General features: G+C 44.0%; 1 protein-coding gene across 1 annotated transcript; it reads right to left on the bottom strand.

Moving 5' to 3' along the window:
* Nucleotides 1-1,656: 1,656 nt before the first annotated feature.
* On the bottom strand, nt 1,657-2,709 carry LOC135886145 (olfactory receptor 10A4-like). The gene has a single exon (XM_065414014.1). The coding sequence runs from the start codon at nt 2,707-2,709 to the stop codon at nt 1,657-1,659; it is 1,053 nt and encodes a 350-aa protein (XP_065270086.1).
* Between the last annotated feature and the right edge of the window lie 21,102 nt (nt 2,710-23,811).

Below are 23,811 nucleotides of genomic sequence, written 5' to 3'. Positions count from 1 at the left end.
TCCATAGACCTTTGTGCAGGGAGTCTGCTCCCAGAGACCTCAGGAAGGTCTTGGTAGCTCAGGAAGACTGCAGATGCTCAGGAGAAGCCCTGGCCAGAGACAACCTACCTCTATTCACCCCAATCCAAAGCCATTTTAGGGGCATAGCACTTGATGTTCTTCAGCTGAGACTTTCAAAGCAACCTAAGGGATTTGGATGCCCAGTTCCCATTAGCATTCATCAGAATTGGTTGTCCAATTCCCTTCAACATCTGTGTACACTGCAGCCTTAACGCTTTCTCTCTGGAAACTAGAAGAATGGATGAGCTACAAAAGTTCACCCAGGAGGGAAAATAAGTGGGAGTGAGACATAAAGGCTTGTGAGGACATGCTTGCACCCACCAAGAGGGGACTTTTCACCCTGTTGATTAAATTGTTGGACAGTCAGAGAACTCCAATTTAAAGGGAGTTGCGGTAAAATTGGAGAGGGTCCAAAAAAGAGCCACGAGAATGATTAAATGAATAGAAAACCTGCCTGATAGTGATAGAGTCAAGGAGGTCAATCTATTTAGCTCAACAAAGAGAAGGTTCAGGGGTGACTTGATCCCAGTCTATAAGCACCGACCCGGCGAAAAAATATTTAATAATCGGCTCTTCAATCTAGCAGAAAATCATCTAAAATGATCCAATGGCTGGAAGATGAAGCTAGACAAATTCAGACTGGAAATAAGGTATATTTTTTTAAAGGGAGAGTAATTAGACATTGGAACAACTTACCAAGGGTCATGGTGGATTCTTCAGCACAGACAATTTTTAAATCAAGATGGGATATTTTTCTAACAGATCTGCTCTAGCAATTATTTGGGAGCAGTTCTCTGGCCTGTCCTATGCAGGAAGTCAGACTAGATGATCACAATGGACCCTTCTGGCCTTGGAATCTATGAATCTATGAAAATCAAGGTTGGAAAGAACTCTGTACAGAGAGGGAAGCCACATCTGGAGAAGGAAAATGACCATTAGATGTTACCAGCAGTGAGTGTTTTGGAATCATTGAAATAATGTTTTCACCTTCCCAAGTGTTTGTGGATCTGTACATTCCTCCCAAGTAGGGCTGTCAAAAAATTTCTATCAGGACTTTTTTTGATGGAAAGTTGGGTTTTTTGACTAAATGTGAATTTTTATAGAAAGGGTCTGATTTCCTTGAAAGAGTTCCATTACTCATCACAAAACTGAAAATAGTTTGGACAAAAGTTTTTGACAGTTCTTGGAAGAAAACTTTTGCATCATTCAGCTGACACTGTGCTGTAAAATTGGAACAATTTGCAGGTAGGGGTCAAATTTTCAGCTTTCCAGAGCTTCAGTTTTCCCACAAAACTCAAAATTTTCCATACATTTGCATTAAAAAGACAATAGAAAGAAAGAAAGAAAGAAAGAAAGAAAGAAAGAAAGAAAGAAAGAAAGAAAGAAAGAAAGAAAGAAAGAAAGAAAGAAAGAAAGAGAAACTTTTTTTCACAATTAAAATATAGGAGAATATATGAGGAATTAAAATATATGAGAAAGTATGGGGAGGTTCCCGATTTTCTCTCTAAGATGAAACAATTGAAGCTCGTATGCAAAACAGGTTTTCAGCGGGAAGTTATTACAAAATAGGTAGGGTGTGGATTTACAGTGCATTAGCTATTCTGCACTGATCCACCATTCCTCACCAATAGCTATTTGCATTCCCCATGCCGGGCTTTTTCCCCATGTACACAAGCCCTTGAATTTGACTCCTGTCTCAATTCCTGTCAATGTTAAAAAGGCATTGATGGCTCTTCTCAGTGCCTCCTTGACCTCTTTGTTCCTCGGGCTGTAGATGAGGGGGTTAACCATGGGAGTCAGAACAGTGTAGAAGATGGAGAACACTTTGTTAAGGACCCTTAGTGTGTCGGTGTCTGGGAGCATGTAGACAATCATCAGTGTCCCATAGAAAGTTGTCACCACAATGAGGTGAGAGGAGCAGGTGGAAAAGGCCTTCTGCCTCCCGGTGGTGGAAGGGACTCTCAGGATGGTGGTGATAATGCAAATGTAGGATGTCAGCATCAATAGAAATGGGGGCAGGGTGAATATTGCAGCCATAAGGAAAGCTACAATGTCCATCAGGCTGGTGTCGCTGCAGGACAGTTTTTTTACTGGGGTGAAATCACACAAAAAATGGTCAACTTCATTGGGGCCACAAAAAGATAACTGTGACATCAAGGATGTCATTGTGCTACTAACCAGAAGCCCATTTATCCAAGACCCAGCTGCTAGCTGGAGGCAGAGCCTGCCATTCATGCGGGTTGCATAATGCAGAGGTTTGCATATCGCTAAATACCGATCGTAAGACGTCACAGACAAGAGGCAACACTCAACACCTAACAGAAAACCAAAGAAATAATATTGGATGATGCAAATTCTGAATGAGATGGTTCTGTCCCCAGTCAGGAGACTGGCCAGCATCCTGGGCAGGATGGCGGAGCTGTAGCAGGTCTCCAAGCAGGACAAGTTACCCAGGAAGAAGTACATGGGGGTGTGAAGGTGCTGATCAGTCACAACTAGTGTAACAATGAGGATGTTCCCAGCCATGGTCACCATGTAAATCACTAGAAACAGCAGGAAGAGAAGAAGCTGCAGTTCTAGAAGATTTCCAAATCCCAGGAGGATGAATTCTGAGATGGATGTTTGATTTCCCCATTCTGTGTTCACCATCGGGTGCATCTATGGAAAAGGGAACAAATTATAGGATTGTCATCATGGTAAAGGAAGGGAAGTTGGATGAGGCATTTCTAGAACAAATAACCCAACTATCCAAAACAAAAGACCTGGTACTAATGGAGGACATTAATGACTGGAAAAGTAATACAGCGAAACACCACATTTCCAATAACATCATGGAATGTGTTGGGGACAACTCTTTCTATCAGAAAGTCAATGAAGTAAGCAGGGGGTCAGCCATTTTAGATTTGATTCTGACCAACAGGGAGGAATAGCTTGTGACCCGGAAGGAGGAAGGCAATTTGGGTGAAAGTGATCATGAAGTGCTAGATTTCATGATTCTAAGAAAGGAAGGAGAGAGAGCAGCAGAATAAGGGCGATGGATGTCCAAAAACCAGACTTTAACAAACTCAGAAAACTGGTAGGTAAGGTCCCACAGGAAGAAAATCTAAGGGATAAGGAATTCAGAAGAGATGGCCGTTTCTCAAGCAGAAAATACTAAAGGCACAACTGCCAGCTATTCTGATATGATGAAAAGACAGAAAGAAGAGCAAGAGCCAATATGGCTCCATCAGGAGCTCTTTAATGACCTGAAAATCAAAAAGGAAGCAAGACAAAGGAAAGTGTAGGTCTTCTACTTTGTGGGAACAGCGGAGGTGTTTAATGCCTATTTTCCTTCAGTCTTCACTAAAAAGTTTAATGGTGACTAGATACTCAAGACAACTGTTATTAACAGCAAAGGAGTAGGAACACAAGCCAAAATCAGCAAAGAACAGTTGAAGCATAAGAAAGGAATTAGGTGGGATTTTCAAAAGTGCCTTGAGGGTTAGACGCCCCAAACCTTATGAAAGTCCTTTGAAAGTCCCAGCCATCTTTCGGTTTTCAGTACTTTTGTCAATCTTGTCTTAATTTTTTTCCTATTTAGTTTATATCATATCAGGCACTTTTTGTATCTACCTGAATGTCAGTTAACATGTGGAACTCACTTGTGCAGAAAGGCAAAGATAGGGGGGAAAGACTAAGAGAATTATTTTGAATATTAAGAAGAATAGCCACAGATCTAATAGCTCAGATAGAAATGTATAAGGGAAATAAATCCTTCTATTTCATGTCATAACCAGACATTGGCAACCAGAAATTATGAAGAAACTTCCATTATCAGTTTATTACTCCCTAGTTGTCCATTACAGGGATTTTATACTTTCTTCTGTCCATCACAGGCTAACCAACTGCTTAATTACACTGACCAGTCTTTTTTATGCTCCTTAGATATGCCCGTCTTATTAGCCAACATGTCAGACACACGGGTGATTCCTGAGTGTCTCATTTCTGGGGTCCATGATGGGGTGAAATCCTACCACTGTGGAAGTGAATCGGAGTTCTCCTATATATTTCAACAGAGCCAGGATTTTACCCGGTATTTTGGAAAGTGATTCTTACTTATTTCCGCGATTTATGGAATATACATTATTGACATCCGCCCTAAAACTCCCAGAAGCATGGACGATGGGGCTTACCCGAAACTCTGGTATATTTCAAGCTTGAAATGATGGTCTCTCATTTCTCCGGGATTCGGGTTCCACTCTCTCAATCACTGCTCAAATTTAATGACTCACTAAAAAGAAATGCAGGTGCTGGAGCCACAATCTGTCCTAGAATGTGTTCCTTCCCTTCTAGTCCCGAAATGCAGACACCTCCTTGTGTATATATCATTCATCATGGAAGATGGGGTGTCCCCTGACATTGCTGAAAGAGATTTGGAATGACTGAGCAAGGGGAATTCCTGGGTTTTCTGTGCAGACGGCACAAATAATGATCCCGAAGCAATCAGCCTTCCCCCTCCAAGGATGTCGGTCCTCTGATACCTGATCGACTGAGTAATTGCTCTGCGTGATGCATGTAAAGTCTGTCTCATCTTAGCATGTCCCATGGGCGGCTTCTCTGGGGTGACATGCATGAGGTCAGAGATGCAGGCAAGGCAGAAAAAACAGAGAAAGTAGCCATCAAGTAAGTGGAGTGCAGGTGTCAAAGGGAAAACAGAGACTCCGGGCCGGTGTACACTACAAAGTGAGGTCAGCCTCACTACACAGCCTGTGTGATGTAAATAAGCTGACCTAAGTCCTGCTGTAGACACCACTAAGTTGATGGATGAACTCCTTCCATCGCTGTAAGTAAGTGTCTATGCAACGCTGCTTCAGATCCACAGCTGTGCTGCTGAAGCATTTCTACTGTAGACATATTCTAAGACAGCCCCACCCGAGGCCTAGTGAGAATTCAGGATTTGCTGACACCTCTCTGCCCCTTTCTCAAATGAACTCACACTGACGTCTGATGAAGTGGGTATTCACCCACGAAAGCTTATGCTCCAATATGTCTGTTAGTCTATAAGGTGCCACAGGACTCTTTGTTGCTTTTTACAGATCCAGACTAACACGGCTGTCCCTCTGATACCTCACACTGAACAGCTAATGGTTCTACATCACCAACAAGATGCCATACAGAGGTGTAGCCAAGGAGCAATGCAGAGATCAGGCACTGCAGGAAGTACCACCCAAAGCATCCAGACCGCACCCTGAGGACCTCTGATTGGTCCCTGCTCACTATTTAATACTGGAGGGTGGCCCTGGAAGATGTCTGGGTAGCTACACGGACTTCCGGCCTGCTGTGACTCCAGCCCTCACCTGGCTTTCTGATCTCTGGTCTCTAACCCTGGCCTGACTCTGACCCTCACTCCTGCCTATCAGTCCTGGCTCCAGCGACTTCTCGCTCACCACTGATACGTGGCCATCCTTGACCTGTGCATGCCAGCCCAGCTGTGACCAGTGGGACAGACTGCCTCCATCCTGGTCCCTTACAATATCACCCATGGGCAAACATTTTTCACAAAGTTGTCATTCCATGTCTGACCTCTCAGTCCTCGTCCTCAGAGCAAACCTGCCCAACAGCTTCAAAAGGTGAGCCAGTGAGCTAAAATTCACAACTTTCACAGATGCTAAAAATCATGGACTTAATAAAGAAACTGGATTTATGGCTATTTACAACAATGTGTTATCCACTAACTCCTCCCCCTTTATTGTCCTATCACTCCCAAGGCGTTAACTGGCCACTTCTCCTCAAACAGTCTTTTACAATATATGTTAACTACTTATGCTAAGCAACCTGTTCCACAATGTATTTATCTGTGACCTTCTGAGTATCTTTCCTAGAAGAGCTCTCTGTAGCCCAAACGTTTATCTATCTCACCAACAGAAGTTGGTCCAATAAAAGATATGACCTCACCTACCTTTGTCTTTCTCAAGTATTACACTTGGGGGGAGGGATAGCTCAGTGGTTTGAACACTGGCCTACTCAACCCAGCGTTGTGAGTTAAATCCTTGAGGGGGCCACTTAGGGATCTGAGACAAAATCAGTACTTGGTCCTGCTAGTGAAGGCAGGGGGCTAGACTTGATGACCTTTCAAGGTCCCTTCCAACTCTATGAGATAGGAATAGGTACACTGTGCAGCAATCTACTGAGAATGATATAGTATAACAATATGACATTCAAAACTACCTCTAATGACATATAGTGTACAGTATAGCCACTCCTACCCTCTAGTGCCTATTATACAGTATAGCTTTTCTCATTTGGTGGACCATCTAGTGGTCATTTATCCATGTGGGTACTTTTAGTTTATTTAGTTTGGCCAATACAAGAAAAGAATCAATTTTCCATCTGCACCTCATGCAAGTATCACATTTTATTACTTAGAAAACAAAATGTGAAAAAGAACTATATACTGAAAAAACATTTCCCCACAATATTTTCCACAGCACAATTTATATTTTTCTATTTGTTAAAATGTAATTGATTGTGATCAATACAAGAAACAGACCATATGTCTCAGATTTTTGAACATGTCTAAGGGAGCTAGGTACCCAACTCAGAGCGTTGGTGCCTAACTTCCTTCATCCCCTTTGAAAACTGCAGTGGTGTAAAAGACTATTGAATGGAGCTCAAGGATCCTGGAACATTCTTGACTAATCTTTACAGTGTCTCATGTTCTCTAGACTGAGTCTTGAGCAATCTGGAATCCATCACCACAATCTGTTTCATAGCTTGAGAAATATCTAAGGGTCTAGAATATAATCTGATGGGTCTAGAATGCCTCTTCAGGGATGGGGAACATAGCTTGATATGTTGTTGTTGTTTTTTTGCAGTGTCTTTTGCAATCTGTAAAGTATTTTCAGAAATCTGTAAGGAGGCAAAAAAATTATCAGAAGAAATCCAGACATTTCCTAGAGGAAACTGGAATGAGTCTGGAAGATTCAGTAAATTACCCAGAAGAATGAACAATGTGTCGGGGTATTTGGAACATGTCTAAAGGAGCTTCTCATGTACTTTTGCCCAATAATTTTTGATCTAAAAGCTTCCAAATGGCACCTTTCACTTCTCTGTTCCTCAGCCTGTAGATGATGGGGTTAAGCATTGGAACAAGAACTGTGTAGATAAGGAAGAGGAGTTTGTCAATGTCCATTGAGCCAGTTGATTTGGGATGTAAATACACAACCGTTCCTGAGCCATGGAACAGAGTCACATCAAGGAGGTGTGAGGAGCAGGTGGAGAAAGCCTTGTGTCTGTCCTCAGCTGCGAGCATCTTCAGGACGGTGCAGATTATTTTAATATAAGTATGAGAAGAAAGGGGTGTCTGCAAAGAATAAGGCACCTGTGAACAGACTTATCTTATTCCAATAGGTTTGTGCAAATGACAATTCCATCAGAGGGGGGACATCAAAGAAGAAATGGTTGATTTCAGGAGAACTGCAGAAAGGCAAAGAAAGCACAAATCATGTTGGCAATGCGGGTGATGGAGAAATAAAGGAAGGCAGCTTGCAAGGATGAGAGTATCCCTTTCACATCTCTATACTTCTCCATTCAAGCCTCCATAGACCTTTGTGCAGGGAGTCTGCTCCCAGAGACCTCAGGAAGTTTTTGGTAGCTCAGGAAGACTGCAGTTGCTCAGGAGAAGCCCTGGCCAGAGACAACCTACCTCTATTCACCCCAATCCAGAGCCATTTTAGGGGCATAGCACTTGATGTTCTTCAGCTGAGACTTTCAAAGCAACCTAAGGGATTTGGATGCCCACTTCCCATTAACATTCATCAGAATTGGGTGTTCAATTCTCTTCAACATCTCTCTAAATTGAAGCCTTAAAACTTTCACTCTGGAAAATAGAAGAACGGGTGAGATACAAAAGTTGTCCCAGAAGGGAAAATAAGTGGGAGTGAGACAGAAAGGCTTGTGAGTATGTTAGGAGGATTACATCCACCAATAGGGGACACTCCCCCCATTGATTAAATTGTTGGCCATTCAGAGAAGTCCACTTCAAAGGAATTGAGGTAAAATTGGAGAGGGTTCAAAGAAGAGCCACGAAAATGATTAATGGTTTAGAAAACCTGCCTGATAGTGATAGAGTCAAGGAGCACAATCTATTTAGCTCAGCAAAGAGAAGGTTCAGGAGTGACTTGATCCCAGTCTATAAGCACCGACCTGGGGAACAAATACTTAATAATGGGTAGTTCAATCTAGCAGACAAAGGTCTAACATCCAATGGCTGGAAGATGAAGCTAGACAAAATCAGACTGGAAATAAGGTATTCTCCATCACTGCCAATTTTTAAATCAAGATGCGATAGTTTTCTAACCGATCTGCTCTAGGAATTATTTTGGGGGCATGTCTCTGGTCTGTGTTCTGCAGGAGGTTGGGCTAGATTATCACAGTGGATCCTTCTGGCCTTAGAATCTATGAATCTATGAAAATCAAGGTTGGAAAGAGCTCTGTACAGAGAGGGAAGCCATGTGCAGTGAAGGAAAAGGACCATTAAATGTTATCAGCAGTGAGTGTTTCGGTCTCATTGAAATAATATGTTCCCCTTCCCAAGTGTTTGTGGACCTGTATATTCCTCCAAGTAGGGCTGGTCAAAAATTTTCTGTCAGAACATTTTTTGATGGAAACTTGGGTTTTTGACTAAATGTGAATTTTTGTGAAAAGGGTCTGATTGCCTTGAAAGCATTCCATTTTTCATCACAAAACTGAAAAGAGTTTGGCCAAAGGTTTTTGGTGGTTCTCAGCAGCTGACAGAGTGCTGTAAACTAGGGGCGGAAATTCAGGTTTCCCACAAAACCCAAAATTTTCCATGGAACACTTGCATGAAAATGACAATAGAAAGAAAGAAAGAAAGAAAGAAAGAAAGAAAGAAAGAAAGAAAGAAAGAAAGAAAGAAAGAAAGAAAGAAAGAAAGAAAGTTAAAATTAAAACCTTTTCCCCCACAATTTACCAGCCGGGGAAGGAATTAAAATATATGAGAAATTATGGGGAGGATCCCCCATTTTCTCTGCAAGATGAAACAATTATAGATCATATACAAGATGGGTTTTCAGCGGGAACTTAGTATGAAAGAGCTAGGTTGTAGATTTACATTGCAATAGTTATTCTGCACTGACACCACCATTCCACATCAATAGCTATTTGCACTCACTACTCCAGGTTTTTTCCCCTTGTACACAAGCTCTTAGCTTTGAGCCCTGTCTAAATTCCTGTGAACATTAAAAAGGCATTGACAGGATATCAAGGACAATAGAAATGGGGGCAGGGTGAATATTGAAGCCATAATGAAAGTCACAAGGTACATCAGCCTGGTGTTGCTACCGGACAGTTTTTTTTACTTGGGTGAGATCACACCAAAAAATGGTCAATTTCATTGGGGCCACAAAAAGATAACTGTGACATCAAGGATGTCATTGTGCTACTAACCAGAAACCCATTAATCCAAGACCCAGTTGCTAGCTGGAGGCAGAATCTGCCATTCATGAGGGCTGTATAATACAGCGGTTTGCGGATTGCTAAATACCGATCATAAGCAGGGCTAGCTCCAGGCACCAGTTTACCAAGCAGGTGCTTGGGGCAGCCACTTTGGAGAGGGGTGGCACGTCCAGCTGTTCGGCGGCAATGCGGCGGGCGGTCCCTCACTCCTGCTCGGAGCGAAGGACCTCCAAAACCCTGGAGCCGGCCCTGATCATAAGACATCACAGACAAGAGGCAACACTCACCACCTCACAGAAAACCAAAGAAATAATATTGGATGATGCAGATTCTGACTGAGATAGTTGTGTCCCCACTAGGGGACTGGCCAACAGCCTGGGCAGGATGGTGGAGGTGTAGCAGGTCTCCAAGCAGGACAAGTTCCCCAGGAAGAAATACATGGGAGTGTGAAGGTGCTGATCAGCCACAACTAGTGCAACAATGAGGACGTTCCCAGCCATGGTCACAATGTAGATCACTAGAAACAGCAGGAAGAGAAGAAGCTGCAGTTCTGGAAGATTTCCAAATCCCAGGAGGATGAATTCTGAGATGGACGTTTCATTTCCCTGTTCTGTGTTCGCCATCAGGTGCATCTGTGGGAAAGGAAACAAATTAAAGGGTTTTCATTACGGTAAGGGTCTCCTATGCAGGGCCGGCTCTAGGTTTTTTGCCTCCCCAAACAAAAAAAATGTTGGCTGTCCCCACCCCAGCCCTGGGCTCCCCCCCGCACTCCTCTGTTGCCCCAGCCCTGGGCTCTCCCCCCCAACCTGCACCCCCTGCCACCCCCTGCCACCCCAGCCCCCCACCCCATGCTGCCCCAGCTCTGGGCTCCCCTCTGCCCCCCCCACCAGTGCCCCCCCACCCACACACTCCCTGCCACCCCAGCCCTGGGTTCTCCCACCCCCCCACCTGCACCCTCCTTCCGCTCCAGCCCTGGGTCACTGGTAACTTGCTCCCAGGGCGGGTCATTCAGCAGGAATTTTGGATGTGCACAGAACACAGACAGGATTGGTTCCTATATGGTTACAGAACTGCAGTAAAGTGGAACAATTTTCAGCTTGTGTGATTGGAGGATATCTGGATGCATATTATAAGACTGTCCTCCATAAATGAGGAAAAGTTGAGGTGCCTTTATTATTCTTTTGTTCCACTCTTTGTTTCTATGGGGAATTTGCCAATGCAATATCACTGTCTTCCTTTTAAACAAATAAAACTAAAAAAAAAAAAAGGCAATGGCTGTTGAAAATAGCAATTCCAGTCCTAAAAACCACTGGGAAGCATTTCTTGCTCAATTTTATCCTACTTTTTCTACAGCAAGTTACAGTGGATCCGTATATTTGATTTGGGAGAAATGAAGTAACAGGTGCCCAAATTGAGCTTGAGCACTCCTGAATTTTGAGGTGATCAAATCTGGAAGGCAGGTGCTAGATTCCCTTTCTGAATATTAGCTAAATCTGGAAAGGAAAAGTCAATTTCTGCTTCCATGGCTCAGAAGTGTAAATCCTCCTACATGCCTGGTACTGTATCTAAAGCTGCCCAGGTCCAGTAGAGCCTCCCCTCCGTTACTTTTCATTTTAAATTCTAGTGGGATCCACGTACCACCCTTGCCATGCTTCAGATAGAGAGGGGCACTGTTCATTTAGTCCACCCAGGGCCGGCTCCAGGCACCAGTTTAACAAGCAGGTGCTTGGGGCGGCCAAGGGAGAGGGGCGGCACCTGCGACAATTCGGGGGCGGCAGGTCCCTCACTCCCTCTAGAAGCGAAGGACCTACTGCTGAACTGCTGCCGCCGATCGCGGCTTTTTTTTTTTTTTTTTTTTTGCTTGGGGCGGCAGAAATGCTGGAGCCGGCCCTGAGTCCACCCAATTCTTTCTTTGGGGGCTGCAAGGTGAACTCACACCAGTAGCCCTAATCCAGTCTGGGGATGTCTTCTGAAGGGCATATCTGGGCCAAAGCCTTCTACTCCTTAGGCATACTTGTTCCCCATTCACAGTGCCACCCCCTTCTAGCAGTGAGCTCTCCATTCACAGCAAGCTGCAGCATGAGGTTTCAGCTACCATACTCCCTCCCCCTCCCTTTCCTGTTGATAGCGGCCAAAGGAATGCTGGGAAATGTAGTTCTTTCCCTGCTCCAGGGCTGGCTCTATAGGCAGGGAGCTAACCAAGGAACTACAGCTCCCAGGGCCCCCTGTTGGTTCTCAGCTGCCAGGCTGGATCCCTGCTGGCTGCCGCCCCTGCAAATGGGCTGCCCCAAGCACCTGCTTGCTTTGCTGGTGCCTAGAGCCACTCCTGCTCCTATGGACCACCAAATCAGGAAGGGAAGGGGAATCAGGCATTTTTAGAACAAATAACAGAACTCTCCAAAACACAAGACCTGATTCTAATGGGGGACTTTAACTACCCAGACATCAGTTTGAAAAGTAATACGGCAAAAGACAACATTTCCAATAAGGTCATAGAATGTTTTGAGAACAAATTTTTATTTCAGAAACTCAGTGAAGTATCCAGGGGGAAAGCCATTTTAGATTTGATTCTGACCAACAGGGAGGAATTGGTTGTGAATCTGAAGGAGGAAGGCAATTTGGGTGAAAGTGATCATGAAAAGCTAGATTTCATGATTCTAAGGAAAGGAAGGAGAGGGAGTATCAGAATAAGGATGATGGACGTCCAAAAACCAGACTATAGCAAACTCAGAGAACTGGTAGGTAAGGTCCCACGGGAAGAAAATCTAATGGATAAAGGAGTTCAGGAGAGCAGGCAGTTTCTCAAGGAGAGAATATTAAATACACAACTGCCAACTATTCCGATACGAAGGAAAGATTGGAAGAATAGCAAGAGCCCAATATGGCTCAGTCAGGAGCTCTTTATTAACCTGAGAATAAAAAAAAAAGCCTACAAAAAGTGGAAACATGGACAAATTTCTAAGGAGAAGTACAAACAAACAGCACAAGCATGTAGGGACCAAATCAGAAAGGCTAAGGCAGAAAATGAGTTACACCTGGTGAAGGACATAAAAGGCAGTAAGAAGAGGTTTTCAAAGTCCATCAGGAGCAAGACAAAAGAAAGTGTACGAGTAGTATAAGGGCCCTACCATCAATCAAACCCTAACCCCGCCCCTTGACCCCCTTGGTCCCTCCCATCTGTCACCGGACGTCCCACCCCATGGGGGTATTGCTTCCGGGGTCAAGGTGCCACCTGACCGGAAGCAAGGTGTGTCACGTGACCCCTCTAAGAACTCCCCCCACCACCCTCTACCAATCAGGAGGGGTTTCGTCCCGATAGGACCGCCCCGAGGGGAGATTTTGACCCATCAGGGGGGACTTCCGGGGCGGGGGTGACTTCTGGGTTGGGGTGACCCCTCCGGAAGGGAGTCGTGTGACCCCACTAAGAACGCCTCCCAAGGCCCTCCGCCAATCAGAGTGCAGCACCATTACCCCATAAATCCCAGCGCCAGACAGAGGAGGCGGCCATCTCTTACCAAGGACACGTGTTTTCAAAAGCGCGGAAAGGCTGCTGAGAGGAAACATGGACTCCTTCACCACCCCCATGAGAACTTCGGACTTTGTTTTAGCCCCAAGGGTCTTTGACCGTTAGCGGAGAAAGCGCTACATCAGCGACAGTTCCGAGGAGGAGGAGGGAGCGACCGAGGGGAGCCCTTTGGCCCAGCCGTTGCTGGATACGCCGGAACCCGACCCCGAAACCCTCGTGAGACAGCCCGATGAACGTGACGGCCTCTCTTTGTCCACCCCCTCAGAGGTGGAAGGCGATCGCGGCTCAGGGGAGGCACCGGCGGACAAAGCGAACGGAAAAGACGGCGCTCAGGTAAATGAATGCTTAAGAAGCGGCGGTCGAGGAGGGGTGGGTAATGGGGTAGGAACCGGGGGTTGCGTAAATTAAAAAAAACAAGCAGTGAGGGGTGCTTACACGTTTTCTTTTCTGAAAATTTCTTAACAGCTCGACGATGCCTTTCTAGAGGACCCGGACAGCGATGCATCAAGCAGCGAAGATGAACTGGGCCCACCATGTTTTTGCTCAACGCCAATACGAGTTGTTGAAGAGGACTCTGAGGATGATGGCTATGAGGAGTTTAGGAGGCGGCTTGGCATAGAACTAACTGAGCCAGTGCCTCATCGTGAGCGTAAAAAAGTCATGCGGACTATTGTACGCGTTGCTGTTTATGCTATCCTTAAACACTGCCTTAGGGAAAAGCTTTTTGAAGATTGTGAGGGCTGTGTCATAGATGCGCCAGGCCAAAGGCACCATGATTGTGTGACTTGGACTTCAGTGGATATAAACTGCAAGCTCCGGGGCCTGTGTGCTGAGCTGTGTTTGGAAAGCTTATTAAACACTGTTGTTGCCATAGGCTATGGTATGCAATGTCTGTGCCTAACCCAAGAACACTTAGCGCAAGGGGTGACCTTGATAAATGCTGTGCAATTCAGTGCAGACCCTGACCGTGTTCTAAGGAAAATGACCAAACCGGAAGATGCCTGCTTAGAGCATTATATTGACCGTCTAGTCCGCACAAAGAGTTACAGAACCCTGCTTAAGAAAAAAACTATTTGTAAGAAATCTAAAAGGATTAAGTTAGAGAATGGTGAGGGGACAAACATGCGATATAAAACTTGGTAGCTGTAATTTTTTTTAAAAGGGGGGGAGGGGGTTTGTGACTATTGTGTTTTGTTAGAAGGCCTTTGGCCTTTAAGTGAGCTAAAAAGTTTTAATGAAGCATCTTGGTTTTGTTTTCAAGAAGCTGTATGGTTTTTTTTAAATAAAAAAAATAAATTGTTTGTGAGAATTAGCTCTTGTGTTTTGTGTGTGTGTGTGTGTGTGTGTGTGTGTGTGTGTGTGTGTATAGCAAAAAGCTGAAATGTATGTTGTGGTGGGGAAGGGGAAAAAATCCTAAAAATGTGCTTACAATAAAAGAACCAAGGCTAGTTCAGACATGTGTCTGAGTACAATAGAGTTAATATGGAGATATACTTATCTCATAGAGCTGCCTTTACTAGCAGGGCCAAATATTGATTTTGCCCCAGAGCCCTAAGTGACCCTCTCAAGGCTTGAACTCATAATCCTGGGCTTAGCAAGCCAATGCTTAAACCACTGAGCTAGCCTTAGTCTGTTGAACTGAATGGGGTTTTAACCACACACACACACCCAGACAAAATGGTTTCACTATCCCAGATCACAAAAGGGAATGCTATGGGAGGGGTGATTAAATTAACCTGTTAGCAACTATGTTGAAGTTTTGTTTGAAACAATGGGCTAAGAGGGTATAAAAACCTCAGGTATGCAGCAGTTTGTCCTTTTTCAACAGAAAACTTTCTTGGATAGCTGCTGGACTGCAAAAAGAGGTAAGACTTGCTGTCTTTAACTCTGAAACTATATATTATATAAGGCCACTCTTTGCCCATGCTGTCTTAGTAAATAATGGTGCCTATGTTTATTGCAGTGTGATCTGTTAGCATGGAACCAGTAACTTTAAACTGCATTTCACCACCAGGCCAAGGTTAAAAAAAAAAAACCATTTTAACTATAGTTGTGCTTAATACTGTTGAATTAAAAAAAAGTATTACACAGGCTGCATAGGGATTTGGTGGTAATACTAACTAACATTTTTGCTTGTTCTTGAACCTGAAGGCTCAAGCACACATGAGGGGGAACAGAACAACCATGTGCCTGCAACACTTTATCCCATAGTGAAAGGTAACTTTATTTTTTTTTACTGTGTATAATGTGATGGGCTTGAGGCACTTGTGGGGGTGGATGCTACTAACTAAACCAAAACCAAAGGCACATGGCTGGGGTCAGAAAAAACCATGTGGCTTTTAAATGCATGTGGGTTTTTGAAAAGTGTATGGCTGCAAACTTGGTTTGGTGTGTTTTATAAAGCTGCTGGTGTGTGTGTGGGGGGGGGGGCTGTGCAAGGCATAGGTTTTTTTTTTAAAGTACTTGGCACAGGGTTTTTTTTTTGTTTGTTTACTGTGTATAATGTGATGGGTTTGAGGCACTTGTGGGGGGGTGGATGCTACTAACTAAACCAAAACCAAAGGCACATGGCTGGGGTCAGAAAAAACCATGTGGCTTTTAAATGCATGTGGGTTTTTGAAAAGTGTATGGCTGCAAACTTGGTTTGGTGTATTTTATAAAGCTGCGGTGTGTGTGTGTGTGTGTGTGAGGGGCCTGTGCAAGGCATAGGGTGTTTTTTTTTTTAAAAGTACTTGGCACAGGGTTTTTTTTTTTTACTGTGTATAATGTGATGGGTTTGAGGCACTGGTGGGGGTGGATGCTACTAACTAAACCTAAACCAAAGACACATGGCTGGGGTCAGAACATGCATGTGGGTTTTAAACTAACAAGGGTTTCTCTGCAAAATGGATTTTAAAAGCAGTTTTGGTTTTTATTCTGCAAAATGAGATGTATTTAAAAAACTTGTTTGTTGTACAGCCTGAAATGGATTATTTTGTTGTAAAGCTATGACTTTTTTAAATAGAAAAACACCCTAATGAAGTAAGTGTGATGTATGTTTACAAGACGGTTTCATGAGTTTTATAATAATGTTGTTGTTTGCTCCACAGTACAGTCAAAACATGAGAGATCCTTAGACCAGAGGGAAAACAAGCTGAAAAGAAAAAGGAAAGAGACCGCTGAAAAGGAAAATTCACCAGCATCAGTGACTGATGGATGGATGAAGCCCTGTAAATATATTTTGCTTATTGGTTTGGCTGTTCTATGAGGTTTTGTATTTTAAGTAAATACATAGGTGTGGGTGAGAGAGGTGGTAAAGTTCAGTTTTTGTAAAATGTTGTTTTTCCCCCGTCATAGGCCTGGGCATCTTTTCTGACAATGCTGTAGTCAGAGATACAAGGACATCTCCTCCAGAACTGCCAACGAACCAGGAATCTGCTTTGAGACTTTTAACAACGCAAAACAGCGCAAGAGTGCAGCTGAAACATCCGGGCGGTCCAAACCTCATATACGTCAAACCCAAGGACAAAACAAAAGACTCTGGTAAAAAACAACCATGCCACCACAACTCCAGTTCCTCAGTGGCCACCACCACACCAAGCCCTGAGGAAACTGTGAGCAAAAACACCCACATTCACAAACCCAGAGCACGCACTCTAGGGGTTCTGAATGTGCGCAAACCCAGAGCATGTGCTCTAGGGGCTGCGTTTAAAAAACCAAGTACTAAAAGCTTCTGCGATGCTGAGGTATTGCAATCACACAACCAGCACTCCAGTTCCTCAGTGGCCACCACCACCACACCAAGCCCTGAGGAAACTGTGAGCGAAAACACCCACATTCACAAACCCGGAGCATGCGCTCTAGGGGTTGTGAATAAAAAACCAAGAACTGACAAACCATTCTCCCCAAACCATAAGCTTGTCCCAGCTCCCCCATATTCTAGTAGTTGGGAAGGGCTTAAGGCTTCCCTCAGAAAAGTGGTGGAGGATATATCCTCGGGTAGGCTAAAAGAACGGGATTCTAGAAAGAAATGGGAAAAATATGATGCTTGGTTCAGAGCCATGCTGAAAAACATAAGGGATGGAAAGGGTGGCTCTGAGCAGGCATGACTAGTCGTGAAAAGGGGGCTGGGTAAAAGGGGCACCCTCCAGGGTACACATCAGTTCATGTGTAAACAAAAGGGGGGACAGCGCTTGGGGGATAAACAGATGGCTGCCAAAAAGTTCCAGGCCCGGGTTGTTGTAAAATTTTTTAAAAGGGCTAAAGAGGTAATGAGGAAAAAAAAAAACAACAAAAAGAGATGCCCCCTACTGGAGGCTCTCAAACTGGCTTGTCTGAAAGTGGGGAGGCGGAATCAGACTCTGGTTTAGCAAATTCCCCAGAGGGCTCTCTAGACGGGTCCCCTTCTACTCCCAATGACCCTCATGGAGGCGCCTCAGAGTCTGACTCTCAATTAGCATCTGATGTAGAAGATGCCGCTAATGATCCCGTAGAGGAACTCCCAAGTAACCCCGAAAATGCCGAGGTGTATATGGAGAGTGAGAAGTTGGCAACGTGAAGTATCCAGATTTGGGGGGTCAGTGTATTGTGAGGAATTTCGTTTTGTTAATCTTGAGCAAATAAATTCAGCTCAGCAGGTTGTTGAAGCCATACACCGGGGAATACAGTCAGTGCTCGATGACATTAGTGGTAGGGTAGGCCCTGATGATTATGTTCAGTTACGTTTAGAGAGCCGTAATTTAACTAACTCTTTGTTTTCGGTCAAAAGAACTAGGGGTGAGCTGTCTGCTGAGGATTTCTTAAATCAGACCTCAAAACTGCTACAGAGCAATAGAGAGTTGCATCTCGATGGGACGTTGCGCCTTGTGGTGACAGTTGTAAAAAACAGGGGTGGGGGCGCTCGTAGAGTTTTAAATACTATCCTTAATAGTCAAATTATTCATAAAAAGAGACAGTGTTTAGTAGACCTGACTTACACCGGTACCAATTTGTGTTTTGCGGGTGGGCTCTTGGCCGTTATGTCCGATCGTAAACCTACGGACGCGGAATTGTTAGCGGAGGCGAGAAAGTTACATGAGAAACTGGGGTGGTCAGATCAAAAAAAGGTTATGCTTAGCGACATAGCAAAGTTTGAACAGCATTTAGGAGTTAACATACAGGTGGTGCTGTATACGGCGAAAGGCGGCTGGGGCTTTTTTAAAACAGGGGGCACAGTGTACCCTAAGACTTATTTTATCCTGTTGCACGATGAGCATTACTATGGGGTTCTGGATGTAAAAAAGTTGTTCGGAGCGAAAAATTATTGTGAGTTTTGCCACATGGTGTACAGCCACGACCACTCTTGCAGGTATCATTGCCGCCTCTGCTTGAGTGTAACGTGCTCAGACAGCGTGGGTGAGCAGCAGCGGTGTCCTAGCTGTAGACTGTATTGTCAGTCCAAAGAGTGTTTAGACAGACATATCGACTGTGCATCAAAAAACCAAGTTGAATGCCTGTCTAAAACTTTGTGTGAGAAGTGTCAGTCTTACGTGGACAAGCGGCATAGGTGTAAAGGGAGACGGTGTAAGCAGTGTCAGGGTTTGATCGTTGGTGATGTAGACGGTCACCTCTGTTTTATGGACAGTCTTAAAAAGCCCGAATCTTCAGAAAAGTATATTTTTTATGATTTTGAATGCACGCAGGAGACCGGGGTGCACACTCCCAATTACATTTTTGCTATGTCCCTAAAGCCAGAAAAATCCTGGGAATTTAAGGGCGATGAGTGTCTTTATGTGTTTGTGAAGACCTTTATTGGCAAAGCGTTTCGGGACTACACGTTCCTAGCACACAATTCTAAAGGTTATGATGCATACTTTATCGTTAGACAGTTACTCAAGGAAAAGATGGGCCTAGAACTGATCACTCAAGGTAGTAAACTAATGTGCGTGGAAGTTAAGGCCCTGGGCATTCGTTTTATAGACTCTTTAAACTTCTTGCCCATGAAGCTTAGCAAGCTACCGCAGGCGATGGGGTTTGAAGGGTGCAAAGGGTATTTTCCACACTTTTTTAACACGTTAGAAAATCAAAATTACGTGGGGCCTATGCCCGGTATGGAGCACTATGGTGTAGAAAGCATGATGCCCAGAGAAAAAGCAGAGTTTCTCGACTGGTATCGGGACCACAGCTCTGAGGCGTTTGACTTGCAGAAAGAGCTCGCGTATTACTGTCAGCAGGATGTAAAAATTTTGAGACAGGCCTGTATCCTATACAGAAAAGAGATTATGAAAATGACGGAGAAGGGAGATGTAGTAGAGGAAGAACCTGGTAAATTCACCGAGATAAAACTGTGTATAGATCCATTCCGGTACATAACACTGGCATCTGTCTGCATGGCTATGTACAGGTTTATGTTTTTGGAGCCTAACACCAGTGTTTTTCAACCTTTTTTTGGGCAAAGGCACACTTGTTTCATGAAAAAAATCACGAGGCACACCACCATTAGAAAATGTTAAAAAATTTAACTCTGTGCCTATATTGACTATATATAAAGTAATTCTCTTGAATAGGAATCAAATAAACACAAAGAAAGTATTTTATAATTACTTTATTATGAAATAGTAAGTAAACAGAAATATGAAAAATTATAAAATACTTTATTCAGTGCGCAACCTGGGCCTGTTTGGCTGAACACAAAGCTGATATTCTGAGCTATTTATAGTCCTTAACATCAGTGGTGGGATTCAAAAATTTTAGTAACCAGTTCCGACATTCAAGCATGGTTTAATATTTTTTTCCCACGGCACACCAGGCAACATCTCGCGGCACACTAGTGTACCGCGGAACAGTGGTTGAAAAACACTGCCTAACACGGTAGCTCTTTTCCCTCCAGACAACTATCACAGGCAGAAAAAGAGATATTCGACCCCATCTATTCAGTGGCTGTTGTCTATCTCTCACAAAGAAAATATACAAATACGGCACGCTTTACAGGGTGGGGAACTACAGGTAGGCCCCTACTTTTTAGACGGTTATGCCAATGTTGATGGGGTACGCACAGCCTTTGAGTTTAACGGGTGTTTTTTCCATGGCTGTGTCACCTGTTATTGTGAAAAAGCACAAAATCCTATGACGGAGACATCTTTTGGGTTTCTTTATTACAAGACGCAGCTCAAGACCGACTATCTGAAACGCCTTGGTTTTGTAGTGAGGACTCTTTGGGAGCATGAGTGGGAGGTGATGAAAGAAACAGACAGGGAGCTTGCAGACTTTTTAAACCGAGCCCAGTTACCCCAGCCTCTCGTGCCTAGGGATGCTCTTTTTGGGGGGAGGACAAACGCTATCCGCCTATATTACAAGCCTAACCCCGGGGAAGAAATCCACTATTATGATTTTACCAGCCTGTACCCTTTCGTAAACAAAACCAAAGAATACCCTATCGGACACCCCGATATAGTCTATGACAAATTTGGGCCCCTTGCAAATTATTTTGGAATTGCAAAAGTTAAAGTGTACCCCCCACGAGGCCTCTTTTTCCCATTGTTACCTGTCAGAGTGGGTGGCAAGCTTATGTTCCCGCTATGCCGAACCTGTGCGGAAACCGAGCAGCGGGAGACATGCACCCATACTGACGAGGAGCGGGCCATCCTGGGGACTTGGTGCACGGTGGAATTGAACGCGGCCATAGCGAAGGGGTACGCGGTGGCTAAGATCTACGAAATCTGGCATTTTAATGAAAAATCTGATAAACTCTTTTCAGAATACATAAAATTACACCTCCGTCAGAAACAAGAGGCTTCAGGGTATCCCAGTTGGTGCACAGACGAGGAAAAACAAAATAAGTACGTTAGCGATTTCTACCAGAAAGAAGGCGTGCATTTACGCCAACACGAGATCAGATCAAACCCTGCTAAACGCCAAATCGCTAAACTGTTTTTAAATTCTCTGTGGGGTAAATTCGGCCAAAGATCCAACCTACCCAACACCAGCATCGTGAGAGACCCTGACGAACTCTTGCAGTACCTGTTCTCCCCCAATTATGAGGTTTCATCCTGCGAGTTTATCGATGATGAAACAGCGTGCGTGTCGTGGAAGCATGCAAAAGAACGGTACTCTCTCTGGCAATACCAATGTTTTCATAGCCTGTTTCACCACCGCTTATGCCCACTTAGAATTATACAGCCTCCTAGACGGTTTGCAAGAGTGGTGCCTGTACCACGACACTGACTCTGTGATCTTTGTGAAAAGGGAGGGTGACTGGAATCCCCCTCTGGGGGATTATTTAGGGGACCTCACGAGCGAGATCCCGCCAGATCAACACATCACCGAGTTTGTGTCAGCAGGCCCGAAAACCTATGGGTATAAGCTGTCGGGTGGAAAGGCCTGTATGAAAGTCAAAGGTATTACCCTAAACGTAGCAAACTGCGAAAAGATCAACTTCGACAGTTTGAAAGATCTAGTCTTGGACTATTGCACGGGTCTGCAAGAAAACACCTCAAAAAAGATAGAGGTGCAGCAGCCCTCTATCGTAAGAAACAAAAACCAGTGGCAAATAGAGACAAAAACCCTTAAAAAGACACAAAAAGTGGTTTACAACCAGAGGGTCCTAGGAGAAGGTTTTAAAACCCTGCCCTACGGCTTTTGAAAAAAAAATGGATACGAGGTGGAAACACCCCTTTTCTGCAATTCTCGCGGGGCCTAGCAACTGCGGGAAAAGTTACTTTATAAAAAACGTGTTGGATAATGCCAAACACACACTGTCTGTTATGCCTGAGAATATCGTGTGGTGTTACAGTTGTTGGCAACCTCTGTATAAAGAACTGCTTTGTAAATATCCCTTTATCAATTTTGTGGAGGGTCTGCCTGAGGCCTTTGACGATGACAGTTTGTTTCCTACTAATAAAGTAAATATGATTATCATAGACGATCTGATGAACTCGGCTTGTGAAAGCGATGAAATCGAGAAAGCCTTTACCAAGCACGTGCATCACAGAAACCTGAGCATTATGTATATAGTTCAAAACGTATTTTGTCAGGGAAAAAAGAGTCGCACGATTAACCTAAACACAAAGTACATGGTTCTGTTCAAAAACCCCAGGGATAAATTACAAATTGCTACGCTCGCTCGGCAAATGTACCCCGGCAAAGCTCAATTCTTTCTAGAAGCTTTTGAGGATGATACCAAAAGACCTTATGGCTACCTGGTGGTGGATTTAAATGCTTCCACACCAGAAGCTTATAGACTAAGAACTGGTCTTTTCCCTCCAGACTGGCCGGCGGTTTATACTTTGAAAAGAACAGCCGGGTATAAAAAGAGATGACTTATCGTCAGGCCCCTTTTTAACAGCCGGGGCTGCTGACTGAAAACATGTCTAGCTGCGTGAAGAGAAACCTGGGCCTTTTAAAATTACTTAGCAAATCGCCCCCACAGCAAAGGAGGGCTATACTGTGTTCGGCCTCTGACGATCTAGTAGCGGCCATCTCAGAAATAGCGCTCAATACCTTAAAAGGAAACGTCCCTTTAACACAGAATCAAGTGCGTGTGCTGAAAAAGAAACGCACGCTTATAAAAACTTTGTGTAATAAAAGGGTTTCACTTAAAAGAAAAAAGCATCTGGTAAAGCAGTCTGGGGGGTTTATCGGACCTCTGTTAAGTTTTGCTATCCCTCTGATAACGGGGCTTTTAACTAATCGATAATGGAGTATGCAGAAAAAATGTTCCTGGTGCCCAGCCACCAGTTGGAGCAATTAAGGGCTCCCCCTCCGGCAGAGGAAAATATCAGAACAACTGCAACTCGCTTACTGGATGCTGAAATGAAGTCTGTTCTTCAAAGAACTGACTTGGCTGAATATGAAAAGGCTAAACTTTACAGCGCCGTGCTTCAAAGGTACCTAATGTACGTGAAGCAGAGCGATGCGGATAAAGGGAAAATAAGTCTGTTTCTACCGGAACAGGAACAAAGTGTGACTGCCAAACCCCCAGAAACACCAAAGAACTCAGACTCTGTTGCTCAGGAGGTGTTGGATAACGTAAATAAGCGTTATAAGAAAAATGCAATAGTATTGCTAAATAAGCTGGGCCAGGATAAAAATCTCTCTTCGTGGAACGATAAAGGGTCTTTTGTGTACAAAGGCTCTGTGGTTAATGGTTCTAACATGCTCGACTTAGTCAGGGCCGTCACCCAGACTCGCTCTGTTCCTAGCAGACATGTACCTAAAGGTTGGGATGTGTTTATGAATGCCATGGCGGAACTGAACGTACCATCTTCCGTCATGGGCAATGCGGCCAACAGAGATCTTTTGGAATGCCTCAAGGCCTCGGCTGCTGACACCGGGGTGGATCGAGAAACCGTGACCCCTTTTTTGCCGTCTAAAAAACGAAAATTGGCTAAAAGAGCCGAATGGCTCAGTGTGTAACATTTTTCACATTCTAAATTTAGAAAACTGGTAATGTTTTGCTTTAAATAAAACATTTCTATAATTTTAAAAAAAAATCTGTGTACTTTTTCCTCAATTGGTTTTTAAAAAAAAAAAACAAAACAAAAAAAAAACACACCAAACATCATTTGTCTTTAAACCCCTCGCCTGGGGTGCTTTATTGGGTAACATGGCTATGAAAATCATTGCAAGATACACATGTCTGGGCTTGTTGAAACATGTTTTGAGCAAGGCTAGGCATGCCCAAGAATTTAAATTTACTTTTTACAAAATTCATTACCATCCGGTCGTTTTGCACTAAGTCGTTAGAATACAAATTTAAAATCCGATCAAAAGATAAACCCTTGCTCCGATGATGTAAGAAAAACACGCAGTGA

The sequence above is a fragment of the Emys orbicularis genome, chromosome 12 (assembly GCF_028017835.1).
Source record: "Emys orbicularis isolate rEmyOrb1 chromosome 12, rEmyOrb1.hap1, whole genome shotgun sequence".
NCBI classification, from domain to species: domain Eukaryota; kingdom Metazoa; phylum Chordata; order Testudines; family Emydidae; genus Emys; species Emys orbicularis.
This window is presented reverse-complemented; position numbering and strand designations above follow the sequence as displayed.